This window comes from Perca fluviatilis, chromosome 18 (genome assembly GCF_010015445.1).
Source record: "Perca fluviatilis chromosome 18, GENO_Pfluv_1.0, whole genome shotgun sequence".
NCBI lineage: Eukaryota > Metazoa > Chordata > Actinopteri > Perciformes > Percidae > Perca > Perca fluviatilis.
Genome location: NC_053129.1, coordinates 9,505,228 through 9,528,466, shown reverse-complemented (window position 1 = coordinate 9,528,466; position 23,239 = coordinate 9,505,228). Strand labels below are relative to the sequence as shown.

The following is a 23,239-nucleotide window of genomic DNA, read 5'->3' as shown; positions in this document are numbered from 1 at the left end:
TCAAAATCCCTGCTGACTGGATGTCTGGTGGAGAGGGTGCAGACAGCCGACACTAATCCGGCCTCTGAAACACACACACACACACACACACACACACACACACGCACACACACACACACACACACGCACACACACACACACACACACACACACACACAAACACAAACACACAGGCTCTGCAACACACATTGGAAACACACATGCAGGTTGTGTTTGAACGATGGACTGTAAATATTAATATTTACAGTCTGTGGTTTGAACTCTATGCAGGCAACTTATCATGTGATGTTGGGGTTTGAAATGTATGCCATGGTGTCATCGGTTTGATTAGTGTTGAGCGTTCGGATTACAGTAAAACTGTTAATGATGCTTGTAGGGCTTGGAACACTCATGTGTCCTTTTTTTTAAATAGATTTCATATTACAGTTCTTTAGCAGCACCACATTGCACATACTAGCCATATCCCTCAATAAATAGGCCTATACCAATGTTTTGATATTTCTATCGGCACTTCTAATAATAGTGATGTCTGAGTGACCTCATGGTCGGTTCTGGTATATTTGATTTATTATGGTATTATATATATATATATATATATATATATATATATATATATATATATATATATATATATATATTTTTATATATATATATATATATTGGATATTGGATATATTTGTATTGCTATTTGTAGCATCTTTAATAAAATGTAGGGAAAAAAACAATGCATTTATGGACAGAATCCAAACAATCTAGCCTACACCATTTCTAATGCTCATGTGATTGAGATGAACAAACAAATATGTGTGTGTGTGTGTGTGTGTGTGTGTGTGTGTGTGTGTGTGTGTGTGTGTGTGTGTGTGTGTGTGTGTGTGTGTGTGTGTGTGTGTGTGTGTGTGAGACAGACAGACAGACAGACAGCTAGAGGATGCTGCTGCTGCTCTGGTAACCCCTCACCTAGATCATCCTTTTGTGCACGGCGCGCTGGAGGTTGATATCTCTGCCCAGCTGCCGCTGCCGGCATTGGTTAGTCAAAAAGACACACGTAGCCTACGTAGGCGAGTATCCAACCGACCGACCAACCCCCTTCTCCCCCGCCCCCCCCGGTCGACTGGAGAACCGGCAAGCGGCGGGACGAGCGCTGCAGCTCCGACGGGACGGACAGGACGGAGGTCTCCACCGAACGAGTGAGTAGCACACTACACAATGTCATGTTTTCTCTAAGCAGGGAGGTTTTAGTGCTGCAGCGAGCACAGTAAAAAAATATATATATTGTTTTCCTTTTAGCGGGTGAGCCGGGGGAGGGAGGGAGGGGGGCTGTTTCTCTCCTGATCTCAATCTGCGTTGCCGGGTGGAGATCAGTGTTGTAGTTGAAGGATAATATAAACGATGACGTCTGATCAGTTGTTATCCCAAAGCCACCACTATAAACAATCTTAAGGTTATATTTGTTTGGAAAAGTGTCGATTATTTGCTTCATTTAAATCATCATGCGCAGCGAATTCAAATTCGAATTCAAATTCGCAGTAGCCTACTCATATGGAGTCAGGGATTTCACTGCTTCGTGTTAAAATGCGTGTAAGCTCTTGTCCAAAATAAGAGTTCATTTGCCTGGACTATAGCTGCACGAGTGGGGCGGGTGGTGGTGGGGTGTGACGTTATGTTTTTTTGTAGCAACACTGTTTACACACACTACATTTTCATCCTTCTGTTCAATCTTCTCCTTCTTTTTGCATGATGCGACGATGTCATATGTGTATGTGTATGTGTGTAATTTGACTTTACTGCGTTTTTTAGCACTCCTCTTTGCGTTCAAGCCCCCGGTTGTTTCCAGCGGTATTCCCCCCGTCCAGCGAGCCCAATCCCCCGGCGAAACTCGTGTCTGAACACGTTGTCAGAAAGGAGGTGTGTAACTGAAAATCAGAGCTCAGCCAATGAGCGGCGGCTCCCCGCCCATACTTGCACTTGTTTACTACTGAAGCCGGACGCTGATTGGTGCAAAGAAGGTGGAGGGGGAAATCGGGCTTTATGCTGCGTTCGGGTGCACAGAAAAGAATGGGAGAGTTGAGCTGTCTCGTTGAATAATACTGTTGGACGAATGTTTGGAAACGTTTAGTGTGGAAAACTTGCACTGCTACACCAGACCTCCACTATATATATATATATATATATATATAATATATATATATATTTTTGGTGTGGAAAAACTCTTAACTGCTACACCAGACCTCCAACTTAAATATATATATATATATATATATATATTTTTTATATTTTTTTTTTATTATTTTGTATAATAATGTCGATATTAATAACAAATAATACTCTACTATTATTTTTGTATTATTATACAAATGTATGTGTAAATAGATGTATAACCTATATGTAAATAGTATAGACTGTATAAAACTATGTAAATAATAAAAACAAGAAGATAATCATCATCATCATCATCATAACCATAATAAACATTGTTATTATTATTGTTTAGGGCTACAACAAACCCGACTAACAATTCTCTTGGTTACGTCTGCAAAATGTCAGGAAGTAGTGAAGAATACCCACACAATTTTCCAGAGTTCAAAGCGACATCTTTACATTGTTTTATCATAATTTACAACACCATATGCAGTCGTACTGTTTAAAATCCTTGAAAACCACAGACTGTTAATATTAATGGGCAAAGCATCCGGTTCGGCCAAGTGCTTCAAATGCGGAAGTGCCTTAAACCTGCATTCTATCTGAATTCCAGCAGGGGGCGACACGTGCGGTTGCAAAAGGAGTTCGGTTTCTGTAGAAGTCTATGAGAAAGTGACCCACTTCTCACTTGATTTATGACCTCAGTAAACATTCTCATAATGAGTCTCAATCGCTAGTTTTAAGTCTTCTGCAACACAGAATGATGTTCATTTTTTTTAATTATGGTCTCGTTGATTTTAAAATGCGGCGATAAAGCAGGGGGTGTTTTAGGGCGTGGCTATGATGTGATTGCCAGTGAAAGTGTGTAAGGGCTCCTCCCTCACTCGTCTAAAATCGTCACATCCGTAACCAGGATGGCTGCGCCCGTAACGGCAAACTGGACGACTCATAGCGGATCTCCACAAACCAACGGGTGACGTCACACATGCTCTGTCCACTAATTTGCAGTCTATGTTGAAAACACTTGAATTTTAATGTGGTGTTTTCAAGCTTTGACAAGTGCTTGGATTTAAATGTAATGCTTGAAACTGCTTGAAAATCAGGTTCAATAGGAGGCCAAGTGTATTACAAACAAGTGACACATTTTAAAACATGTTTTTCTTAATATGTCACCCTTCTGTAGAATCCTGTCACGAATCATAACTTTGGTTGTTTGTAGCACAATGGCATATAATTTACTGCAATTAAGAAGTGCAGTAATCACTGTACTGTATACTGTATGTACTGTATACAAATGTAATAACCACAGCAGTAAGGTGCTGGAAAAGCTTTTTAAAAAATGCACTTTGGAATGCTTGAAAAGTGTTCGAATTTGACTTTGGAAAATGTGTAGGAACCCTGAATATAAAACTGAGAAAAGCCTCACGTCTGAGAATCTGAAAACAAAAAAGACATTTTGGCATTTTCGTCGCTAATCAAGTAATTATTTCAGATCTATTTTTTGTTGTTATTGTGTTTATGTAACTGATCAATTTGTAATATGAGTTCATATGGGCTCACTTAGTTGATGACAATCATTTTGTGCATGTGATATGAAATTGGTATGAAATAGCTTTCAATCAGACTCTTGACTGGAAACTGGAGGAAACTCCAGTCATTGAGTTTGACAGCCATAGTACTTAAAAATAAAAGTATAAAATACAAGTATAAAAAATAGTAAATTAGAGATGGTGAATGCTGCAAAATGCTATGAGCCATTTCATCAGCATTTACTCCCACGTGCCCTAAATGCAGCATTACCCCATTTATGCCTCTATGGGCGACAGGCCACAGTGAATGCACCCAAACGTCAGATTATGTCTCTGGAAGGCGTTATCAGTCACATACTTTATTAGATTAGACAAATCTACAGCAAGCTTTTGCTCCAGCCACTATCTAAATCCACACAAGTCTGTGCTCACTTCAATTTCCTGCAATCATTTTCAAATCCCGTGTGGTGTTTTTGCTCTGCACTGTCAGGCTGGAAGATGGAATGTGTGCCAACACTCACTAGTCAGCAAAGCTGCCTTCTGTTTGGATCTACATATTTATTCATCAGAGAAAGCCTGGTATTTATCATTGGATGCCATGGTTCACTCTGAACATATTCTTCCTAGTTGGAAATAACCTTTAACCTTTATCACTTAAGGCTTTTAAAAAGAAGCAGCTGTTCAAATATTACAACAAAAGTTACTTAAAGAAATTTATGGGAAATATTTTATAATATAAAGGTGATTGAAACACAGTTTAAAAGGCACTCCACTGATTTTACACAGGAAGTTCAGTTTACTCGTCAGTAGAAGTAATCAGATCAGAATTAGAAAGGAGTTTATTGCCAATAAGTTTGAATGAAAGATGCTATGGAGTTGCATTGTGGGAAATGTAGGATCCAGTGTCTAAGTGACTGATGGGAGAATCATTTTTGAAATTGGTCCGGTACTAAGCAAGAAAGCTGCAATGTAACGTTAATGGACAATTGCGCACCTTCAATTTACTTCCACAAAAAGTTCTGTTTTTGCCACTGACAGGCTCAGATTATTATTATTCGAAGTGTCTGACAACATTATGGAAAGGATCCCTATCAAAGTCGGCCATTTTGTTAAAGAGTAAGATCTGGTGGGTTTGGTGATTTCAGAGCTGTTTCTGGTTAAACATATTCATACTTTTGGTTTATGTTATGTAGTCAGTCACACACTTGGATTAACATTCTGAGCCTGTCAGTGGCAAAAACAGCACTTGTAGTGGATGTAAATTGACGGTGCGCAATTCCTACGAGTGCTTACATTGCAGACTGCAGGCTAGTCAATACTGGACTCACTTAAAAAAATGTTGTTCCCAAAATTAGTCCCTTAGACACAAAAACATGGACAAATACGGTCCAGGTGGAAAAATACTAAAGTTACCCTTTTTGCTGAAGTATCCCTTTCATAAGCAATTTTATGCATATTTCATTGCTGTAGAAAGATTTGACAACGCAGTCAGATATTTTGATTGCTTTAAATCTCATGTTGCCCCCGGTGTCTTTTCTGCAGGGAGGTGTGTTACTGGGCTGAGTCCCCTCATTGTGTGCAGCAGCACCATGGCAGCTATGGGACCTGAGGACAGAGTTGGAGCAGGGCCAGGCGGGACGGCAGTCTGCCAGGTGGGACTACAGGCCTGCACCGCTACAACCACGCACAACAGCAACGGGCCTGACACGCAGCAGACTCTGGTGAGTAGACGCAGAGGGACGAGGCTCCCTTTCATGTGAACCGAGATGATTCATGTTTTGTCTAGTCAATCATCCAAGCCTCTATCTATTCATTCATTTGGTAAAGACATGTAAATATGGCCATCACCGGTCACCAGGATGCAATATTTACATTTTGATGAGCTACCGCAAATGGATCATTATTTGTCAGAGGTTGGCACCCACATCCTTTTTTTTTTTATACTGTTATACCAGCAAATCGTGCTGTCTGCAGGCTGGACGCCCCAGATGGACAGAAAATATTCTCTTAACTGCTTTATTCAATGGCAACAGCAAGACTCAGTTTTAGGGTATCCAAGACGCAAGGCCTAAACACTCTGGGTTACTCAGTCCATGTCAGTTCCCATTAATATACTGACCGGGAGTCAGTGATGGAGCACTCAAGTCCGAGACTAAGACTTGAGTCTGACTCGAGCCGCTATTCTCTGGACTCGACTTGAACTTGCGCACTAGTGACTTGGACTTAAGGGTTTATGAAATCGGACTTGAGCATTCGTGATATAGGACTCGGAAGTTGGATGAAGTTTCTGACTACTTTAACGTGTAATAGGCAGTGATGGAGTATTCGTCTCCTGGAGTCGGACTCGGGTCCGACTGGAGTTGCTATTCTCTGGACTTGTGACTCAACTATGACTAGAACTCTGGTAATGGTGACTTGACTCGTACCTTTCTTTGGGAACTCGGAGTTGGACTTCGATTCAACACTGTGGGATCGAGACTTGACTCGGACTCGACAGGTGACTCGACTACAACACTGCTGGGAGTGTAGTGTTAGCGCAAAAAAACCCTAACTGGAGTTCATTTTCCCATTACTTCTTTTAAAGGTGTGTACACAGAGGCGTGTCCAGGCTGGGAAAACATTCGTGGAGAGCAGACATCACGAGAACAAAACATCCGTTCCCCCGGCACAAAGGGAGGCTGAGCGAGGCTGGAAAAACCTGGCAGCTCCCTTGGAAACTATGGGACCCACAATGCACCTCACCAATGCACCAGCTACTAGAGAGGTGCCTTACAGGTGAGAGATAGGCAACAGCATGTGAGTGTGTGAGTGTGGACTGGGTTAAACTAAAGTCTAAGGATATTGATTGTATGCTGCGTCCAGTTTCCGCAGCCCAGAGTCAGTGGAGATGGACGAGATCATGGCCGCCATGGTTCTGACCAGTCTGTCCTGCAGCCCCGTGGTCCAGAGCCCTCCACACACAGATCCTGTACCAGGTCTGTCTTACCTCACCCAACACACTCTGTTTTCACTACCACTTTCTGATAAGGCATCTTTGATAAAAGGGCTTAGAAGTTGTAACTGGTGGTGCCAATGCTTAAAGGCAGGCTTGGTAATGTTGAAAAGCAAGCAAGATTTGAAAGTAGCATCTCCTCGGGGCTCCGCCACCCACACACACACACACACACACACACGTGCACGAAACATTTCCTTAAAACAACAAATCCCAGCAACCATGGCGTCACTTCTCTTGACAGAACCATGACTTTAAACTCCCTCAGCTGTCGCCATCACCGTCAGCTTCAGTCTTTCTATTGGTTGGAAGTAACTGCGGCAGTGGCAACGTTTGCTAAGTTTTCTCCCCCATTCTCCAGTAGACTTGCAGTAACTCCAGTGGCGACGACACTCATTGAGCTCAGGCTCGCACACGGGAGGGGTAAAGTAAGCGCAGCGGGGAGCGAGGAGGCATTTCATTGGTTCTTTCCAAGCGGACCGCAAGGCCGTGATTGGAGGGTGTTTTTACAGGATTACAGCAGCTACAGGTGACGAATATTTTTCAGAGCTCATAAGATATGTATTGCTGTTGGGGTGTAAAGACCAATTCGTACAATATATAAATAAGTGAATGATGGAAAATCTTACCAAACCTGCCTTTGATAGATCATTTATTTCTCATATTATCCAGCCATAATCAAGAACAAATGTTGCGTTCCTAGGGTGCGTAAAAACCCCGTTGGCGAGTTGTTATCCTTTCTATGTGATAAAAATATAGCGATAAATGTTGGTAATCCAGCAATAAATGCTCATGGGTTTCTCACTTTCTAATTAACCACCAGGTCTGCAGTTCTAACTGTTAATAAGTTATTAATAAAAGTGTCAACTTTTCCTGATTCACTTTGATTAAAGTAAAAAAAAAGATCACTTGCTATTTGATTTTGGGAAAAGTAAAAAAAACTAAATAGCGACTAACAGGCAACAAAGCAAAGAGGTAGTAAAGGGAAGCTGAAATGATGGTAAAACTTCCAGAAAACAGACACACGTCACAACCTTGGTCACCAGTGTGAGACACCTGCTGTTCTCTGCAGAACGGGCAGAGAGAAAAGCAGCACAGAGCAGTCGCAAATGCACACTGTCTATTTTAGTCATAAGGAAACAGAGCATGTTTAATATTTTATATCTAAAGCTATAAGGTGTATTTTAGCAGTGAACTATTTTAGTATCGGGCAAAAAAATAGAGTTGCAAAGATGAATCGATTAGTTGTCAACTATTAAATTAATCGCCAACTTTTCTGATAATCCATTAATCGGTTTAAGTCATTTTTTTATGGATAAAACAGTAGGTATTATCTGATTCCAGCCTGTTAAATGGGAATATTTTCTAGTTTCTCCTCTGTGACAGTGAACTGAATATCTTTGAGTTGTGGACAAAACAAGACATTTGAGGACGTCATCTTTGGGAAACACTGATCGACATTTTATAAACCAAAAAACGAATCGATTAATCGAAAAACCAATCAACAGATTATTCAACAATGAAAAATGACCATGGTGGCACCTTTACAGTATTTACATCTTTACAGTGTTGAGAGAAAATAGGCCATTTGGTAGGGTAAAAAGGAGAAGAGGTAGTTTTTGAAAAGTAACTTCCTGCTTTACAGCCGGCTCATCATCGTCAGCTGACATGGAGTGTGGTGGCGGCGAGCTCTCCGACAGCGGCAGCAGCGGCTACTGGAGCTGGGACCACGGCAACGTGAGCCCCGCCCCCTCGCCGTCCGTCACTGAGATGGACGGCAGCCTTGATGAAGGCCTACAAATGGAACTGGATCAGGGAGAGGAGCTAAATGCCAAAAAGCCAAAGGTACATAGCTGTATATATGTTCCCTTAAAAAGTTTCACTGCAAAAGGTTTAGCACCCTGTGGTGGAACTGGGTGCCTCAGAAGCCTCTAGAACAGGGGTGTCAAACTCAATTTCACTAAGGGCCACACTGAAAAAAAGAGAACCACATTGAGGGCAAGACATGTATAGTTTGTTGACATGCTTTTATTTCGTTGAAAAAAGTCAAATATCTTTGACTATTATTGTCTATTATGTCTCATATAGTCTTCTCGCTTACAGTTTGGTCCACATAAAGCCCTGAAAAAGTCAGCAACAAAGTTCCAAAACCATCCTTACTGTGACTATTATTGCCATTGTTCATCACACCCCCAACCGGGACCGTCAGACGCCGCCTACCAAGAGCCTGGGTCTGTCCCAGGTTTCTCCCTAAAAGGGAGTTTTTACCTCGCCACTAAATGCATGCTCTTGGGGGAATTACTGGAATTGTTGGGTCTTTGTAAATTATAGAGTGTGGTCTAGACCTACTCTATCTGTAAAGTGTCTTGAGATAACTTGTTATGATTTGATGAAATACATTTTTTTAAAGTAGGCTGCCCACACAGCCGACTCACAAACTCTGAGTCTGACAAGAGTCTCAAAGTCGGCAAATTTGCCAAATTCTGCCGTGAGTGTCGCGTAATGTTGCAAGTTGAAAAGCAATTTCCCATTTTTTTAAATTGGTGCACAACTAGGCGAGCCTAAATTGATATGCGGGGTGGAGCTGAATTTTTCGAGGGGGCCGGATTTGGCCCGCAGGCCTCGAGTTTGACACATGTGCTCTGGAATCAGCCAAGGAATATGTTATTAAAGACAGAGACTGTTTTCTCTATCGCTCTCTGTACTTTGTGTCTTTCTGTGCATTTCTCTTTATTTCCTGCCCCCCCCCTCTTCTGTACTTTACCTGTGCTGTGTTCTCTCCCACAGAGCTCTTTCAGAGGTGTGTATAAGTGTCTGTGGCCCGGTTGTGGCAAGGTGCTCACGTCTTCAGTCGGAATAAAAAGACACATCCGGGTGCTACATCTGGGGTGAGTTGGATTTACGTGTACAACCAGCTGCTTATTAGGGATGGATATAGCTTGAGATGTTTTAATATAGCTGGTGATGATGTTTTAATATGGTCTATAAATAACAATATCTAGAAGTATCTGATTATTTGGGGAGTCTGAACTTTTTCACTTTAATTTATTTTTATCAATTGAAGAAGTTAATTAATTTAACTTTAGGTCAAATAATAAAGTATTTTTATTCTTTTATTTAGAAGAACTACGAAATGGACTTCAAAATTAAAGGCTTTTTGGCTACCAACACCTCACATGAACCATGCCATGGCCACAGGAAAGCTTTTTTTTCTTCAATAAGACAAATTCTCCAATTATATATTTTTTTCTAAGCATTATATCTTTTAAGGGATGACTGAAATTAAATATATCGTATATCTGGGTCGGGAAAAAATGCTCGTTACCTGCTGGTAATTTTTGTACAGTCCCTTACTTTTACTTTTTCCACAAAACCCTTCTTTCCATTTGACAAAAGAAGCCACATTTCTCAGATGTTAATGAAACAAGCAACCATACAAGAATATAAAATAAAAGTGTAATATTGGCTAAGAATGAGAATCATCAAGAATACAAACTTACTATTTGACAGTTTCCGATACTGTGTGCTACAGACACATTTCAGTCTGTATCAAAAAAGTATTGACGATGTGTGTGATATCTATCACTTATACTTATATGTGGTGTTAATCACAAGATTGTTGTCTGTAGTTTCTAGAATATTAAGGAATTATCAAGGTGTATAGAAGTAGGAATATCATGGAATGTTATCCCTGTTGGACATTCTGTGTTGTCAGCTTTGGAGCTTCTCCTCCACTTTAGACTGACAGACACTTCAGACATTTAGAACATTCCTGAGCTGCAAAACAACATTAAAAAAACAAGAGGGAATCAAATTTTCAGGGTGTGGAAGAGCTGTGACTTAGTTGCGGGAAGTGATGAAACATTTTTGAGATTTTATATCTGGGCCACAGGGAGTGCCGCATTCAGTAATGGTCCAAACAAACAACTCACTCTTTTTATCCTGTGTATCCACTGGTCTGTCCCACCATCTGCCAAACACCCACACACACACACATTTACACACACACACATTTACACACACACATTTACACACACAGCAGTGGGTCAGATCAGTCCCAGAGAGAAGAGGACTTCTACTACACCAAGATCTCCTGTGAGACTGTGGATGCCTGCTCCGTTCCAGCTCCTTTAGTTCCTCCAGCTCCTTCCCAGCAGGCTCTGGGCCAGGCTTCATCCTCTCAACTCAGCTGGGCCTCCTGCGCTTCTACTGTGGCCTCGGGGCTCCAGATCCCCCCAGATCACAGACCCAGGTCCAACTCCAGCTCCGGGGCCGGCCCGAGCAGGCCCAGTCCACTCAGCCAGTCGGCCCCCAGCAGCTTCTGGCAGATCCACTCCGAACATCTCTATCAGGTGGGTACACTGCAGCAGGGACTACGTTTACATGCACATTCCGTTTTTTTTTAGTTGTTGTTTTTTTTCATATTCCGACTAAGCTGTTTACATGGCTAATGAAAGTGAATATTCCACTAATATTCCCGTTGACATGCAGCCGTGCAAAATAGGATTTTTTTCAAAGTTTAGCACCGGTGGCGGACTTGTTTGACCATGAAAACACAGCCTCCCTCTTTCATTCCTCCAACCACGTTCTTGAAAAGGTCGGTGTTGCGATGTTTGCGCATATCCAAAAACCCGTTGATATCCAAGTCTTTCATAATGTTTAAAAGTAGGTGTGTGTTTCTCCTTCTTTTCTTTTGAACATGTATCTCTACCACAGCCATTCAAACTGTTGGCCGGTCGGTTTGTGTCCAACAACCATAGCAACACACAGAGCTGGCCGCACGCCGTAAACAGGCAGGACGCCGTAAACTGTCACAAACTGCAGTAAAAACCCTAATTGAGACGCATATTCTGAATGCGCTGTATACATGTCCAAAGAGTGCTTCTGAAACCTGAATAATACCGGCATATCGCACATGTTTTATGAAAATACAAAATTCGGAAAAAGGCCTTATTCTGAATATCCAAACGGAATATACTGTTTACACGACCTGTATCAAATTTGAATATATAGTGGAATATTGGTGTGCATGTAAACATACTCAGTGTTTACGCCCAGTCCCAGAGGAGTTTTGGCCTGCTGACTGTGATGGCTGCCAAGTACTGGCAGGGAAAGTGTGTGCACAAGTGTCTTTAAGACTGGGGAAATAAATGAGTTCAGAGCCAATTCATGATCCTGATCTAGATCATTTGGAAAGTACACTGTTTCTAACAATATAGCAGCCAATAAAATTGAAATACCAAAATATAAAAAAAAAAAAATGTCACTGTGTTAGGAAACCCAATACCAAATTGAATGTGTTTAGTGTTTTTGATATTTATAAAAAGATCTAAAGAAAATGTTGGACATTTCAGAAAAATATGCTTTTTTGTTGAAGAGAGTTAGAGGAGAAGATTGGTACAACTCTTACATATGTACGCTACATATGAGACTACGGCCAGGAGATACTTAGCTTAGCTTAGCTTAGCTTAGCTCAGCATGAAGACTGAAAACGGGGAAAATCTAGCCTGGCTCTTTACAAAGGTAACAAAATCAATCTTAAGGCTCTGACACGCCAAACCGACGGCCGACCGTCAGCAGAAAAGGCAGTCGGACTGATCACTCGGCTCCCCGAGGTCCAAAAACTGCCTCGGAACACACCGTAGAGAGAACTTGATCGTACGTTCTGCGCGTGCGCCAGACGTAATACGTCTCCATAACAGCAGGCGGCACTAATCTGTATTGTCACCCAAAAAATGAAAACCAGAAATTGAATAAAGCTGCATTAATCTGAAATCCTCAGACTCTTCTGTGAAGTCTCCGTCCATCATCATTTCCAGATATCAGAAATGACGGAACATCCCTCTAGACCTAGTAAACCCAGAGCACGCTGTCGTCAGTCATTGTTTTCATCAGAGAGTGGTGACAGTAGTCAAGAAGGATCGCTGTTGTCATTACTCGCTGAACGGAAGAAAATACGATGGCTAGTAATAAGCAGATACGGCGTTGTCAGCTCCGGATTTCTCGTGCACTAATTCGCTGGTCAAGGGCTAGCACTCCACCAATCAGATTGGTCATTGAGTCCGACTGCCCACTGGCCGATTCAACAAGTCAAATCGGCCAAAAATGAACGCCGACGGCTCCTCCGACTGATGACAGAACGGAACGTACCAAACAGACTCGAGTCACCGACCTCGCCAGACTGTCCGACGGCCGATAATCAGGTTGGTGTGTCAGCGCCTTTAAAGTTCTAAACCCCTAAAGCTGGAGTCTTGTTGCCACCACGTGGTTGCCAGGCAACGTAGACACCGGGAAGTCTCCAGCACAGGAAATAGTCCCACACATTAACCTGCAAACCCACTACATGTGGTTTTTCAATTCATTTTCTACGCAGCCAGCAAGACATAACATATATGTTAGTAGGGTTGTAACAATACATTGATTGATATATTGATTCATTGAACAAAGATTCAATATCATTGATGCAAAGTGAAAATATGTAAACCTGGAATTACTCTCGCCCACCTAAAACAATGTAATTAGTCCCAATTGCAATAGACATTTTTTTACGTGTTGTTACTGTCTAAATCAAACTCAAGGGTCATATTGAAAAAAGAAAACCAGATCGTGGGCCAGACATGTCTAGTTTATTGACATGCTTTGATTTAATCGAAAAAGTCAAATATGCCAAGAATGTCGGAAAAAGTGTCAAAAACATTTTTAAAAAGCCCCTAAAAATGTCGGAAATAGCGGAATAAACCTCTGAAAAAGTGCAAATAATTGTCGGAAAAAGCCACAAAAAAACAGCAACATCAATCAATATCAAAAAATAGCGCAATTTTTTGAAAAAAAAATCCCAAAACATCTGGATGAAAACGGTCAAAAACTTTAAAAAGCCCCCAAAATGTCAGAAATAGCGGCAAATATGAAAAAAATGTAAACCATCAAAAATAGGAAAAATTTCAGAAAAAAAAAAAAAGCGCAAAGAATGTTGGGGCGCCAAAATTTGTTGTGAACCTAAACTGATGTGCGGGCCAGATCAAAGTTTGTGAGGGACCGGATTTGGCCCGCGGGCCTTGAGTTTGACAGGTGTGGTCTAAGTGCTGTTTGCAGGCTGAAATTTATTCTGAGAAGACACTCAGTCCGTCTAACATGAGAGAGTTGTTTAGGTCATGTTGAGTTTTAGCACAAAATACATGACTCTGCTTTTAAGATCCCTAATTTACAATAAATAGTTGTTTACTTCCCAGTATTTGAGTTCTTCCCTGCAAGTTTGAGAGCGATGAAAGGAGACAGTGAGCATGAATTATTAAATGTCAGGCGAAGACGTAGTGTTTGAAAGGAAGGAGTTCGAGCTCCAAACATCGCAGTTTCCTATTGCCCATATTCAGTCATCTTTTCTAAGAAATCCGTCTTTAAATGAAAGCAGAAACTAACTATGTATCTAAATTATTTTTTTTTCCTGCTAAATATCTCAAAGGACATTATCTACATTTTACTGGAGTTTCTGTGCAGGGGTTTCACGGCTGGTCTGCGGTGTTGTTTCATTAGGTCCTCCTTGCCCATGCAGATGCCCCCCCTCTAATGAGCCAATGAGCTACAACTTTGTGTATGCATGACAAAGCAGCACATTTCACTGGTGACCTGCATTTACCCTGTACCGCTGAGTCTGTAAATGGATGCTTTGTGACAGTGAGAGAGGAAGCAGTCGGCGCGCTCGCTCCCCCAAGGAGACTAGACTCTCAGCAGCCTGTAAAAGGCAACAAAAAAAACCACAACATGAATTCTTTCAGTGTAGTTGTACAGTGGTTAGAACCCGATGTACTCATATCCATACCCACTTTGGACTGATTCAACCTACAAACTTTCAGTAAAATGTCCCTAGCAAACTAAGCAATTCTTTTTCATTGTTCATATGATACAGATGTGAAACTGTGTCCATTTTGTACCACATTTGTCTTTAATTTCCTCATGCAACAGTGTGGGTTGCAGTGGTGGAATGTAGCTAAGTACATTTACTCAAGTACTGTACTTTTAAGTTGAGAGAATTTTCGTTTTATCGCGCATATATGAGTATTGTCGATAAGTAAAAAGCGAAGTGTATCAGTGCATATCAACGGACGCTGCGCAGCTAATGCCGAGAGTTCCCACTCAGCTAAAAAAACGGCAGTTTATGGGGGCATAAGATAAAGAGTGTCTTTGTGCCTCTTAACAGACACAAAATGCAATTAAAAATGTCTGTAAGAGGACGATAACCTCATGACAACAAAATGATCGTTTAGCAACTTAGCCATTGTTTAAATTCACCACCCTCTTAGCTGCTAGGGTCCGTCTGGGTTGAGTGAGTGTGTTCAGCCAGGCTCCGGTAATCATCATCACGCAGCAGTTCCATGTGTATTTGTAGCATATATATATATATATATATATATATATATCCATTTTGTGTGCTGTCGTTGGTGAATATGAGTCTCTGCAGTGGCGAATTGCGTGGTAGTTTCCTTAGCCAGGCTAGCAGCCCCGACCGGGAATCCTTCTACTTCCTCCCCGCCTCCCTTGCCTGCCGCTGCCGACAACAATCCACAGGCGCCCGCTGGTCTGGTGGATGTCCTCCAGAGGACAGTTCATGCTTTCACGGCGAAATTTTGAAGTTTATTCCCCCCTCATAAATAGGTAGCCTGGCTGAACACACTCACTCATCCCAGACGGCAGCTAGCAGCTAAGAGGGTAGGTGAATTTAAACAATGGCTAAGTTGCTAAACGCATCTTGTTGTCATGTAAGGGCCCTGTTCATGTTGCACAGACATTTTAATTGCATTTTGTGTCTGTTAAGAGGCACAAAGACACTCTTTATCTTATGCCCCCATAACTGCCATTTTAGCTGAGTGGGAGCTCTCGGCATTAGCTGCAGCAGCTCCGTGTTGCTAGCACCGATTCGGCTCGTTTTTTTGCTATTGACAGTACTCATATACATATAGCGATCAAGATTAACGTAAAAATTGCCCGGAGTTCTCCTTTAAGTGCCAGTTTTTGAGGTGCCACTTTCTACTTCTACTCCGCTACATTTCGGAGTGAAATATTGTACTATTTACTCCGCTACATTCATCTGACAGCTTTAGTTACTAGTTACTTTACAAATTACGATTTTTGCACACAAAACACATGTAGTTTATAAAATATGATGTTTTATTATAAATTAAGCCAACAAGTCCAGCAAAATGGTTAGCTGATTCGCACATAGCTGACTGACAGAAATGTTTGGATCGTTTCCAGTTTCTAAAATGTGAGGATTTTTCTGCATTGAGTGCTTTTACTTTTCAGTTAAGTGCTGCTGGTGGAGCAGTGTGTGTGTGTGTGTGCTGCTTGTGGCTTGAAAGGCCTGACCACAGGGCTGAACTCACTCTGGCACTTTTTTTTTTCCACACTCAATTTACCTCCAGTGACACTGGATACTCACCGTCATCACGCTTTCTTTTGTGCAATTAGTGCAATTTGCAGCAGCAGTAGTATGTTCTATGTGAGAGTTCAGGGATGCACAGGGAGGAGAAATAGGACAGAGGGAATGGGAACAACATCACAGGAAAAGATCTTTTATTTATTTTAAGATAATTTTTTGGACATTTCCAGCCTTTATTTTTTACAGGACAGCCGAAGACATGAAAGGGGAGAGAGAGGGGTGAATGACATGCCGCGAAGGGCCGCAGGTGGGAGTCGAACCTGGGCCCACTGCTGCGAGGAGTAAACCTCTATATATGGGTGCCCACTCTACCAACTGAGCTATCTGGGCGCCCTAAAAGATCATTTCATGTGTGGCATTTTGGACGTTGTTTGTTACAGCTACTGGATCGAATCAAAAGCCATTAATCGATTGGTTGTAACTTTTTGGCAGTTATGCTGACCCAAGAAGGACAACATCTATGTTTCAAGTTTAGGAATTTGTGTGTTGGAGTTGTCGTGTTTCTGGAACCCAAAAGGGAGCCAGTGTAAGGCAACATCTACCCTACTAGGTTCTGGTTTAAAAACAAATGTCTTTTGCTACGTTTACAGCTACTACCCTGGCGTTCAGAGCCCGTAAAACGGAGACATTTGGAAACACTGCTGACTCCGTTTAGGTTTGCTTTGTCGTCTGGACGGGCACAAACAGAGACCTTTGGAAAGGACGATCAGTCAGTCTTATCGGTTAGGTAGGCTTCCATCCCTTCCAGTAACGGTTCCACGTCGTCGTCGCTCCAAGCAAATAAATCCCTGCGCTTACTTTACGCCATTGTTGATTTTAACCGCAGAGTAACGTCAGACAATCTCCTTCTTGTTTACACCGGCACGTGCATGCCCACCGTATGCGAATAGTCATGTGATAAGCGTTGTCAGACGTGTTAATATGGGTGGAGATTAGTTCTGCTGCGGAGCTAAAATCGTGTGGACGGAGATTTTTTTGTCTAAAAAACGCCGCTTAAAAATGAAAACTTAGTAGCGCAGATGTAGCCAGAGTTGGCTAGCATGAGCATAATGTGTTCTTATCTCTTGGTGGTAGTTATCATTGCGTCAGTAGCCTCCTGTGCTGGTTTGAGCTGTTAACTAAGACTATTAAAATGAAACGGTAGGTTTCTGTCTGCTGGATGTGTAAATAAACCATACCAACTGTTCCTGCTGCCCCCAAGTGGCCAAAAAAATCTGTTTACGCCGTTTGAAATCATTCCCTCAACCTTTATTTATCCTCGAGAGAACATTGAGGGCCGACCCTCATTTTTAATGTCATTGAGTCAGATTACAGAGACAAATACAGAACGACAACACAGAAAGTACAATCATAAGAAATATAGAAAGACAACAAAACTTTCAGAATTTGGAAAATGATTTGATAAATACATTACGATAATAGGGATGCAAAACGAAATACAATTATGTAAAAGCAGTTACAAGTAAAAGGTTGCAGATTTAAAACCAGATTTCTTAAATTGTCCTAATGGCACAATTTAGTTGTAATAAAGTGCTCTAATTTATTCCAGGAGTCAGTTGCACTAAAACTAAAAGCAGTTTTTCCAAGTTCAGACCGAGCTGTTGGAACATAGTAAACATACAGTACAGGCCAAAAGTTTGGACACACCCTCTCATTCAATGTGTTTCTTTATTTTCATGACTATTTACATTGTAGATTCTCACTGAAGGCATCAAAACTATGAATGAACACATATGGAATTATGTACTTAACAACAAAGTGTGAAATAACTGAAAACATGTCTTATATTTTAGATTCCTCAAAGTAGCCACCCTTTGCTTTTTTGATAGTGCTGCAAACCCTTGGTGTTCTCTCAATGAGCTTCATGAGGTAGTCACCTGAAATGGTTTTCACTTCACAGGTGTGCTTTGTCAGGGTTAATTAGTGGCATTTTTTTCCCTTATTAATAAAAAAGCAAAGGGTGGCTACTTTGAAGAATCTAAAATATAAGACATGTTTTCAGTTATTTCACTTTGTTGTTAAGTACATAATTCCATATGTGTTCATTCATAGTTTTGATGCCTTCAGTGAGAATCTACAATGTAAATAGTCATGAAAATAAAAAGGAAACGCATTGAATGAGAAGGTGTGTCCAAACTTTTGGCCTGTACTGTATGTATAAGCCAGTCAGCAGAGCAAGTCTTATAATGTCCCTCTGAGTAACAACAGAGAAGTTCTGTAGGGTACATTGGTAGTTTTCCAGTAAGAGCCTTATAGATAAAGAGATACCAGTGAGTATCTCTTCTTTCTTGGAGAGAAGACCACCCGATACTTTCATATAAAATACAATGATGTGTACCATAGACATGATGGGTTATGAATCTCAAGGCAGAGAAATAGACCAAAGAGTCCAGAGATTTTAAGAGTTGAAGATGATGCATGTCTATAAATCACATCACCGTAGTCCGAGACAGACATGAAAACTGCCTCAACAACCCTTTTCCTACAAAACATAGGGCAAGATGCTTTTGTTACCAAACAATGTAACTAACTTACTTTTTTATATGGAACAGGTTGTGAGCCAGTTTCTACAGATTTGATGAATCGTGTGTTGCCTCCTCTCTCCTGCTCCATCCAGGCCTGTAGCCCCGTCCAGGTATCTGTGGCCTCCAAAAGCCCCGGCTGCCAGGGTTGGACCCCTTCCGCCTCCGTCTCTGGTCCCAGTAACACTCCGGTGGGTCTTCTGTCCTGTTCTGTCTTTATATATGTCTGTTTGTTTACCTGCCAGACAGCCTGTCTATCACTAAGTCTCGATCACATTTTAACATTCGAACCTGCTAGTAAACATGACTTGGCTGATCTATGGAACATAACCAACAATACAATTCTGATTTACTTATGCCAGTTTTTACACTGCATAGTACGGCTCGACTCGACTCTACCCGACTTTCTCTTTTTTGGTTTTTCAAAAACAAAACTTTGGACTAGTACCTGGCACCCTTTTTTGGTACTACCTCAGTCGAAGGTTCCAAGCGAGCGGAATCAATACTAGAATGTGGAGTTAAAACTCCATAGCCAAGCTACAGTCAATTTTCCATCCACTCAAACCAGATTTTAAAAATGGCAGCCAGCAAAATCTACACCGTACCCTGTGTACACCACGCCGTACAGTTGGCGTTCCTCCGTTTGGTTGATTAAAGGGTCGAGCGAGTGTCGCGTTGAAGATGATGTCTTGGCAGAATCCCGCCTACACCGAGGTGGTTACGATCCACAGTGAATGAGAAAAGTACTGGTACCAAAAAAGTGGAAACACAGTTGATTGTGTAGTAGTCTGCCATTGCAAGACCTTCCTCTGCAGCGCTGCGGAGGAGGTTCTGGCTAGTCCACACAACATTCCGGGACGGGAGAGAAACGTGCTCTGGTTTATTGGGATTTCTTTAAACCAATCACAATCGTCTTGGGCGGTGCTAAGCGCCGAGCGGAGCCACGGTGTCTCTGCAAAATAGCCTCGGGAAGGAACTTGTTTTGGTGGAACATGTGTACGTTCAAAAGTTGTTTTAGTCGTGCAACAGAAAACTCCGATTGGACAGATAGTCTAGCTAGCTGTCTGGATTTACCCTGCAGAGATCTGAGGAGCAGTAAACCATAGTCCTCAGAAATCCACCAGAGTTTAGAACGCCAACACAAAGAAAGCAGAAAGTAACGGACATCTGGCCGAAAAGAAGGACATATGGCGGAATTTCCGGCAGCAACGGCGCAATCCCGGAAGTGGAACATCGTGGATATAGATTAATTGTGGTTGCTAAACCATGCCTGCCACTGACAAATGAAATCCCCACATTTTCTGTCTCTTTCATGACTTCTTCTCCATTCTGCTTTCGTATTTGACGCGTGGTTGTGTGTCTCTTCAGGTGGTGAAAGCTCGCTGTCGGTCCGTCAGTGTCGGGGAACAGTGGCTCCAGCAGAACAGGCTGCAGCCTATGAGCGCGTCGCCTTCCCGCACTCACTGCTCCTTCAGGTGAGGCATTATCTTTATTGTGACTATTATGGCCACCGTTCATCACACCCTGACAGACCAAGAGCCTGGGTCTGTCCCAGGTTTCTCCCTAAAAGGAAGTTTTTCCTCACCACTGTCGCACTAAATGCATGCTCTTGGGGGAATTACTAGAATTGTTGGGTCTTTGTAAATTATAGAGTGTGGTCTAGACCTACTCTAATCTGTAAAGTGTCTTGAGATAACTCATGTTATGATTTGATACTATAAATAAAATTGAATTGAATTGAATTACCCACCTGGCTTTGTTCAATGTCCCATTTTTTTTTACATAAAAATGTATTTATACCTGCTATTAAAATTAAAACACGACATGCTAGTGGCTCTGTGAGGATTTTCTTGCACAGCAGTTGGTTAAGCACAGGGGTCTTCAACCTTTTTTAGGCCAAGGCCTACCTCTGATCATTTTGCTAAATAAATTAAAAATAAATTAAAAAACGGCTTAATGGAAAGAGTGTTTTAACAGTGTTACAGGCAGACAGTCATTTCCATTTGGAGATAAACATCAGTCATGTTAATGATTAGAGTAGATAATTGTTTGATTGTCCGTGCATCATAAGCGACTGGACAAATGACCCAACAGTATGGCCAGAGGTGTCGTTTCCCGACAATTCTTTGTTAACGTTAGCTACCTGATTGAGTCTCCTGGTAAGAGACAACTAACGTTAACCGTTAGCTAATCTTAGATGATTCAATCTGACTGTATTATTCAATTTCAATTTTATTTATAGTATCAAATCATAACAAGAGTTATCTCAAGACACTTTACAGATAGAGTAGGTCTAGACCACACTCTATAATTTACAAAGACCCAACAATTCCAGTAATTCCCCCCAGTATCGGTAACGTTATCCCAGGGTCATCAAACAGTCTATTGTTATCCTACGCTCATTAAAGCTATGACATTAAAGACTAGTAACGCTATATCTTAGCATGTTAAATGAATAAATTCCATGTAACTGTTACAGTTTGGACTGTAGCAGCGACGTTAGTGCTATTAACACCGGCTTTGTCTGTCTATTCGGCAGTATATAAAACTTGAAGGTATCTACATAAGTCATGAACCCATGACACTGTCATGACACATGAACCATAACCATAACCGTAACCGTAACCTGTCATGACAAAAACCAAATGACACTTACTGACAGAAGCGTTATGTCATAAACGTTTATGACTTGTTCATAATGTTTATGACCCGTTCATGACAGTGTCATGTCACTCTTATGTCGATACCTTCAAGTAAAGTGTAACCTAAAACTTAAGATCAGGATTTTCTTTTACTTATTAGATGCGTAGAATGCTACACGGCAACTTTTCGGCATTGCACCAAGCGTAAATATGACAAAGAGTAAAGATTAACCGCTTACAAGGTCTACGCTCATTCATAGACGGAAATGACGTTTTAGTGGGCGTTCCCAGTACTGCCGACCAAGTCTATACTGCCACAAACAATGCGTTTAGTGTAAGCATCTCCGTGCGTGCTCGTAGCGCACCATCTACGGCGGCCCATGATGAACATACCCGGCGATTCAGACCAGTTCGGTGGTGAGGGGACGCTGCTGTTAACTGTGCCTTTTAAGAAATTTGAGAGTTCAGATGTAGATGCAGAAAGGCGCCATCCATTTTAAACATTGAGTGTGACTAAAGCTTGATTGATCTGGGTCCACACATCTTATCTGCTGTTGTCTGTTTGATTCCAGTATCTGTCCGCTATCACTCACCTCCAGATTGTCATTTTATCGCCCACTTTGCTGCTTGTCTTTAAAATCACATTTCCCATGGCTTGGCCAGGAAAGATAAAAAAAAAAAAAAAAATGGATTCAATCTTCTCCTCATTTTGTTATCAGTCTGTTTCCCCTCAGTCTCACTGTTATAGAGATCGATCGCATCAAGCGTGTGCGGTAGGGGACCTTAACTTTCCTGCGCTCTCGCATCGTTTCTCATCCACACAATCGGTGTATTTGCATCCGCAGGAAGGGTCGCGGGGAGGCCAAAAAGTGCCGCAAGGTGTACGGAGTGGAGCGCAAGGACCAGTGGTGCACCGCCTGCCGCTGGAAAAAAGCCTGCCAGCGCTTCCCCGACTAAAGGCGGCAGCGCGAGCGAGAGACGGAAGACGTGGATGGACGGATGGATGGATAGATGGATGGATGGATGGATGGATGAGTGATAAAAAAAAACTTTTAACTTTTATCAAAAGAGAGGATATAAATAAGGGCCCGAGAGCCGTCAAGGAAAACAACAGTTCTGTTTTTTGTTTTTTGTCTTACTTTTCAACTCTTTTTGTTTCTTTCCTAAAAGAAATTGCAAATGGACTTTTCTGTATCTTTGTAACTTGATCCTGAAAACTGAAGTCTGCGATGGTGCTAACTGTTGACTGACTTTGAACATGTGATGTGCTAAGCCTACAATACTCTCCTACTTTATCCAAAGGTTCATCTTTACTGCTCCTGTAGCTCCACTGTATTAGACTGCTACTTGGCTGTTTTTCCTTCATTCTAACCCTATCTTCCAGTGGTTACACGGTGGTTATGATGTACATTATATTGTGTGCTTTGAGTTACGTACAAGTATTTTATACCTTGTTTTTTTTTTTTTTTAAATCGTCTCTTTCCGCCCGTGTATCGGGCAGATTATCTTTTTTGGAATTTACATGTTTTTTGGCACTTTGTTGAAATATGAACTCACAAGAATAAGCTACGTTTGGTTTCGACTCAACCAAGTACCTATTTCCTTCCTGCCCATGTGTTGGCATACAACCAGTGTTAATGGTTTAATCCGTGAAGCTATGGAGTCATGGCAATGAGACTAGCATTAGGGGAATGAGTTGGTAATAGCAATAAAAAAAAAATAAAAGAGGAAATATATTGTCAAACACAAATTAAAAAGCACTGAGAATTTGAAACTTATTTTTTTTTTGTTCTTTTTTTTCTTCCTTCTGCATGACAGTCCACAAAAGAAATAGCAAACAGTTTTATTGTAGTTTTTTCTCTATACACATTTTGTCTGAAGACTCGGAACAATGGTATCATGTTAGAAATGTAGTCTGAAATGTACACTGTATTCACAAGTTCCATTTTTTTGTGTTGGATTGACAGAGAAACGCACACACA

General features: G+C 41.5%; 1 protein-coding gene across 2 annotated transcripts; it reads left to right on the top strand.

Moving 5' to 3' along the window:
• Window positions 1–1,038: 1,038 nt before the first annotated feature.
• znf395b (zinc finger protein 395b) lies at window positions 1,039–23,035 on the top strand. Of its 2 annotated transcripts, none has more exons than XM_039781901.1 (10): window positions 1,039–1,187; window positions 5,211–5,389; window positions 6,253–6,443; window positions 6,531–6,643; window positions 8,306–8,505; window positions 9,448–9,548; window positions 10,703–11,012; window positions 18,711–18,806; window positions 19,984–20,090; window positions 22,103–23,035. In XM_039781901.1, the coding sequence occupies exons 2-10, from the start codon at window positions 5,258–5,260 to the stop codon at window positions 22,212–22,214; spliced, it is 1,362 nt and encodes a 453-aa protein (XP_039637835.1). In that variant the 5' UTR covers window positions 1,039–1,187; window positions 5,211–5,257; the 3' UTR covers window positions 22,215–23,035. The 2 variants fall into 2 exon arrangements, with proteins under 2 accessions (XP_039637835.1, XP_039637833.1); XM_039781899.1 differs by having other exon boundaries at window positions 10,700–11,012.
• Window positions 23,036–23,239: the final 204 nt, after the last annotated feature.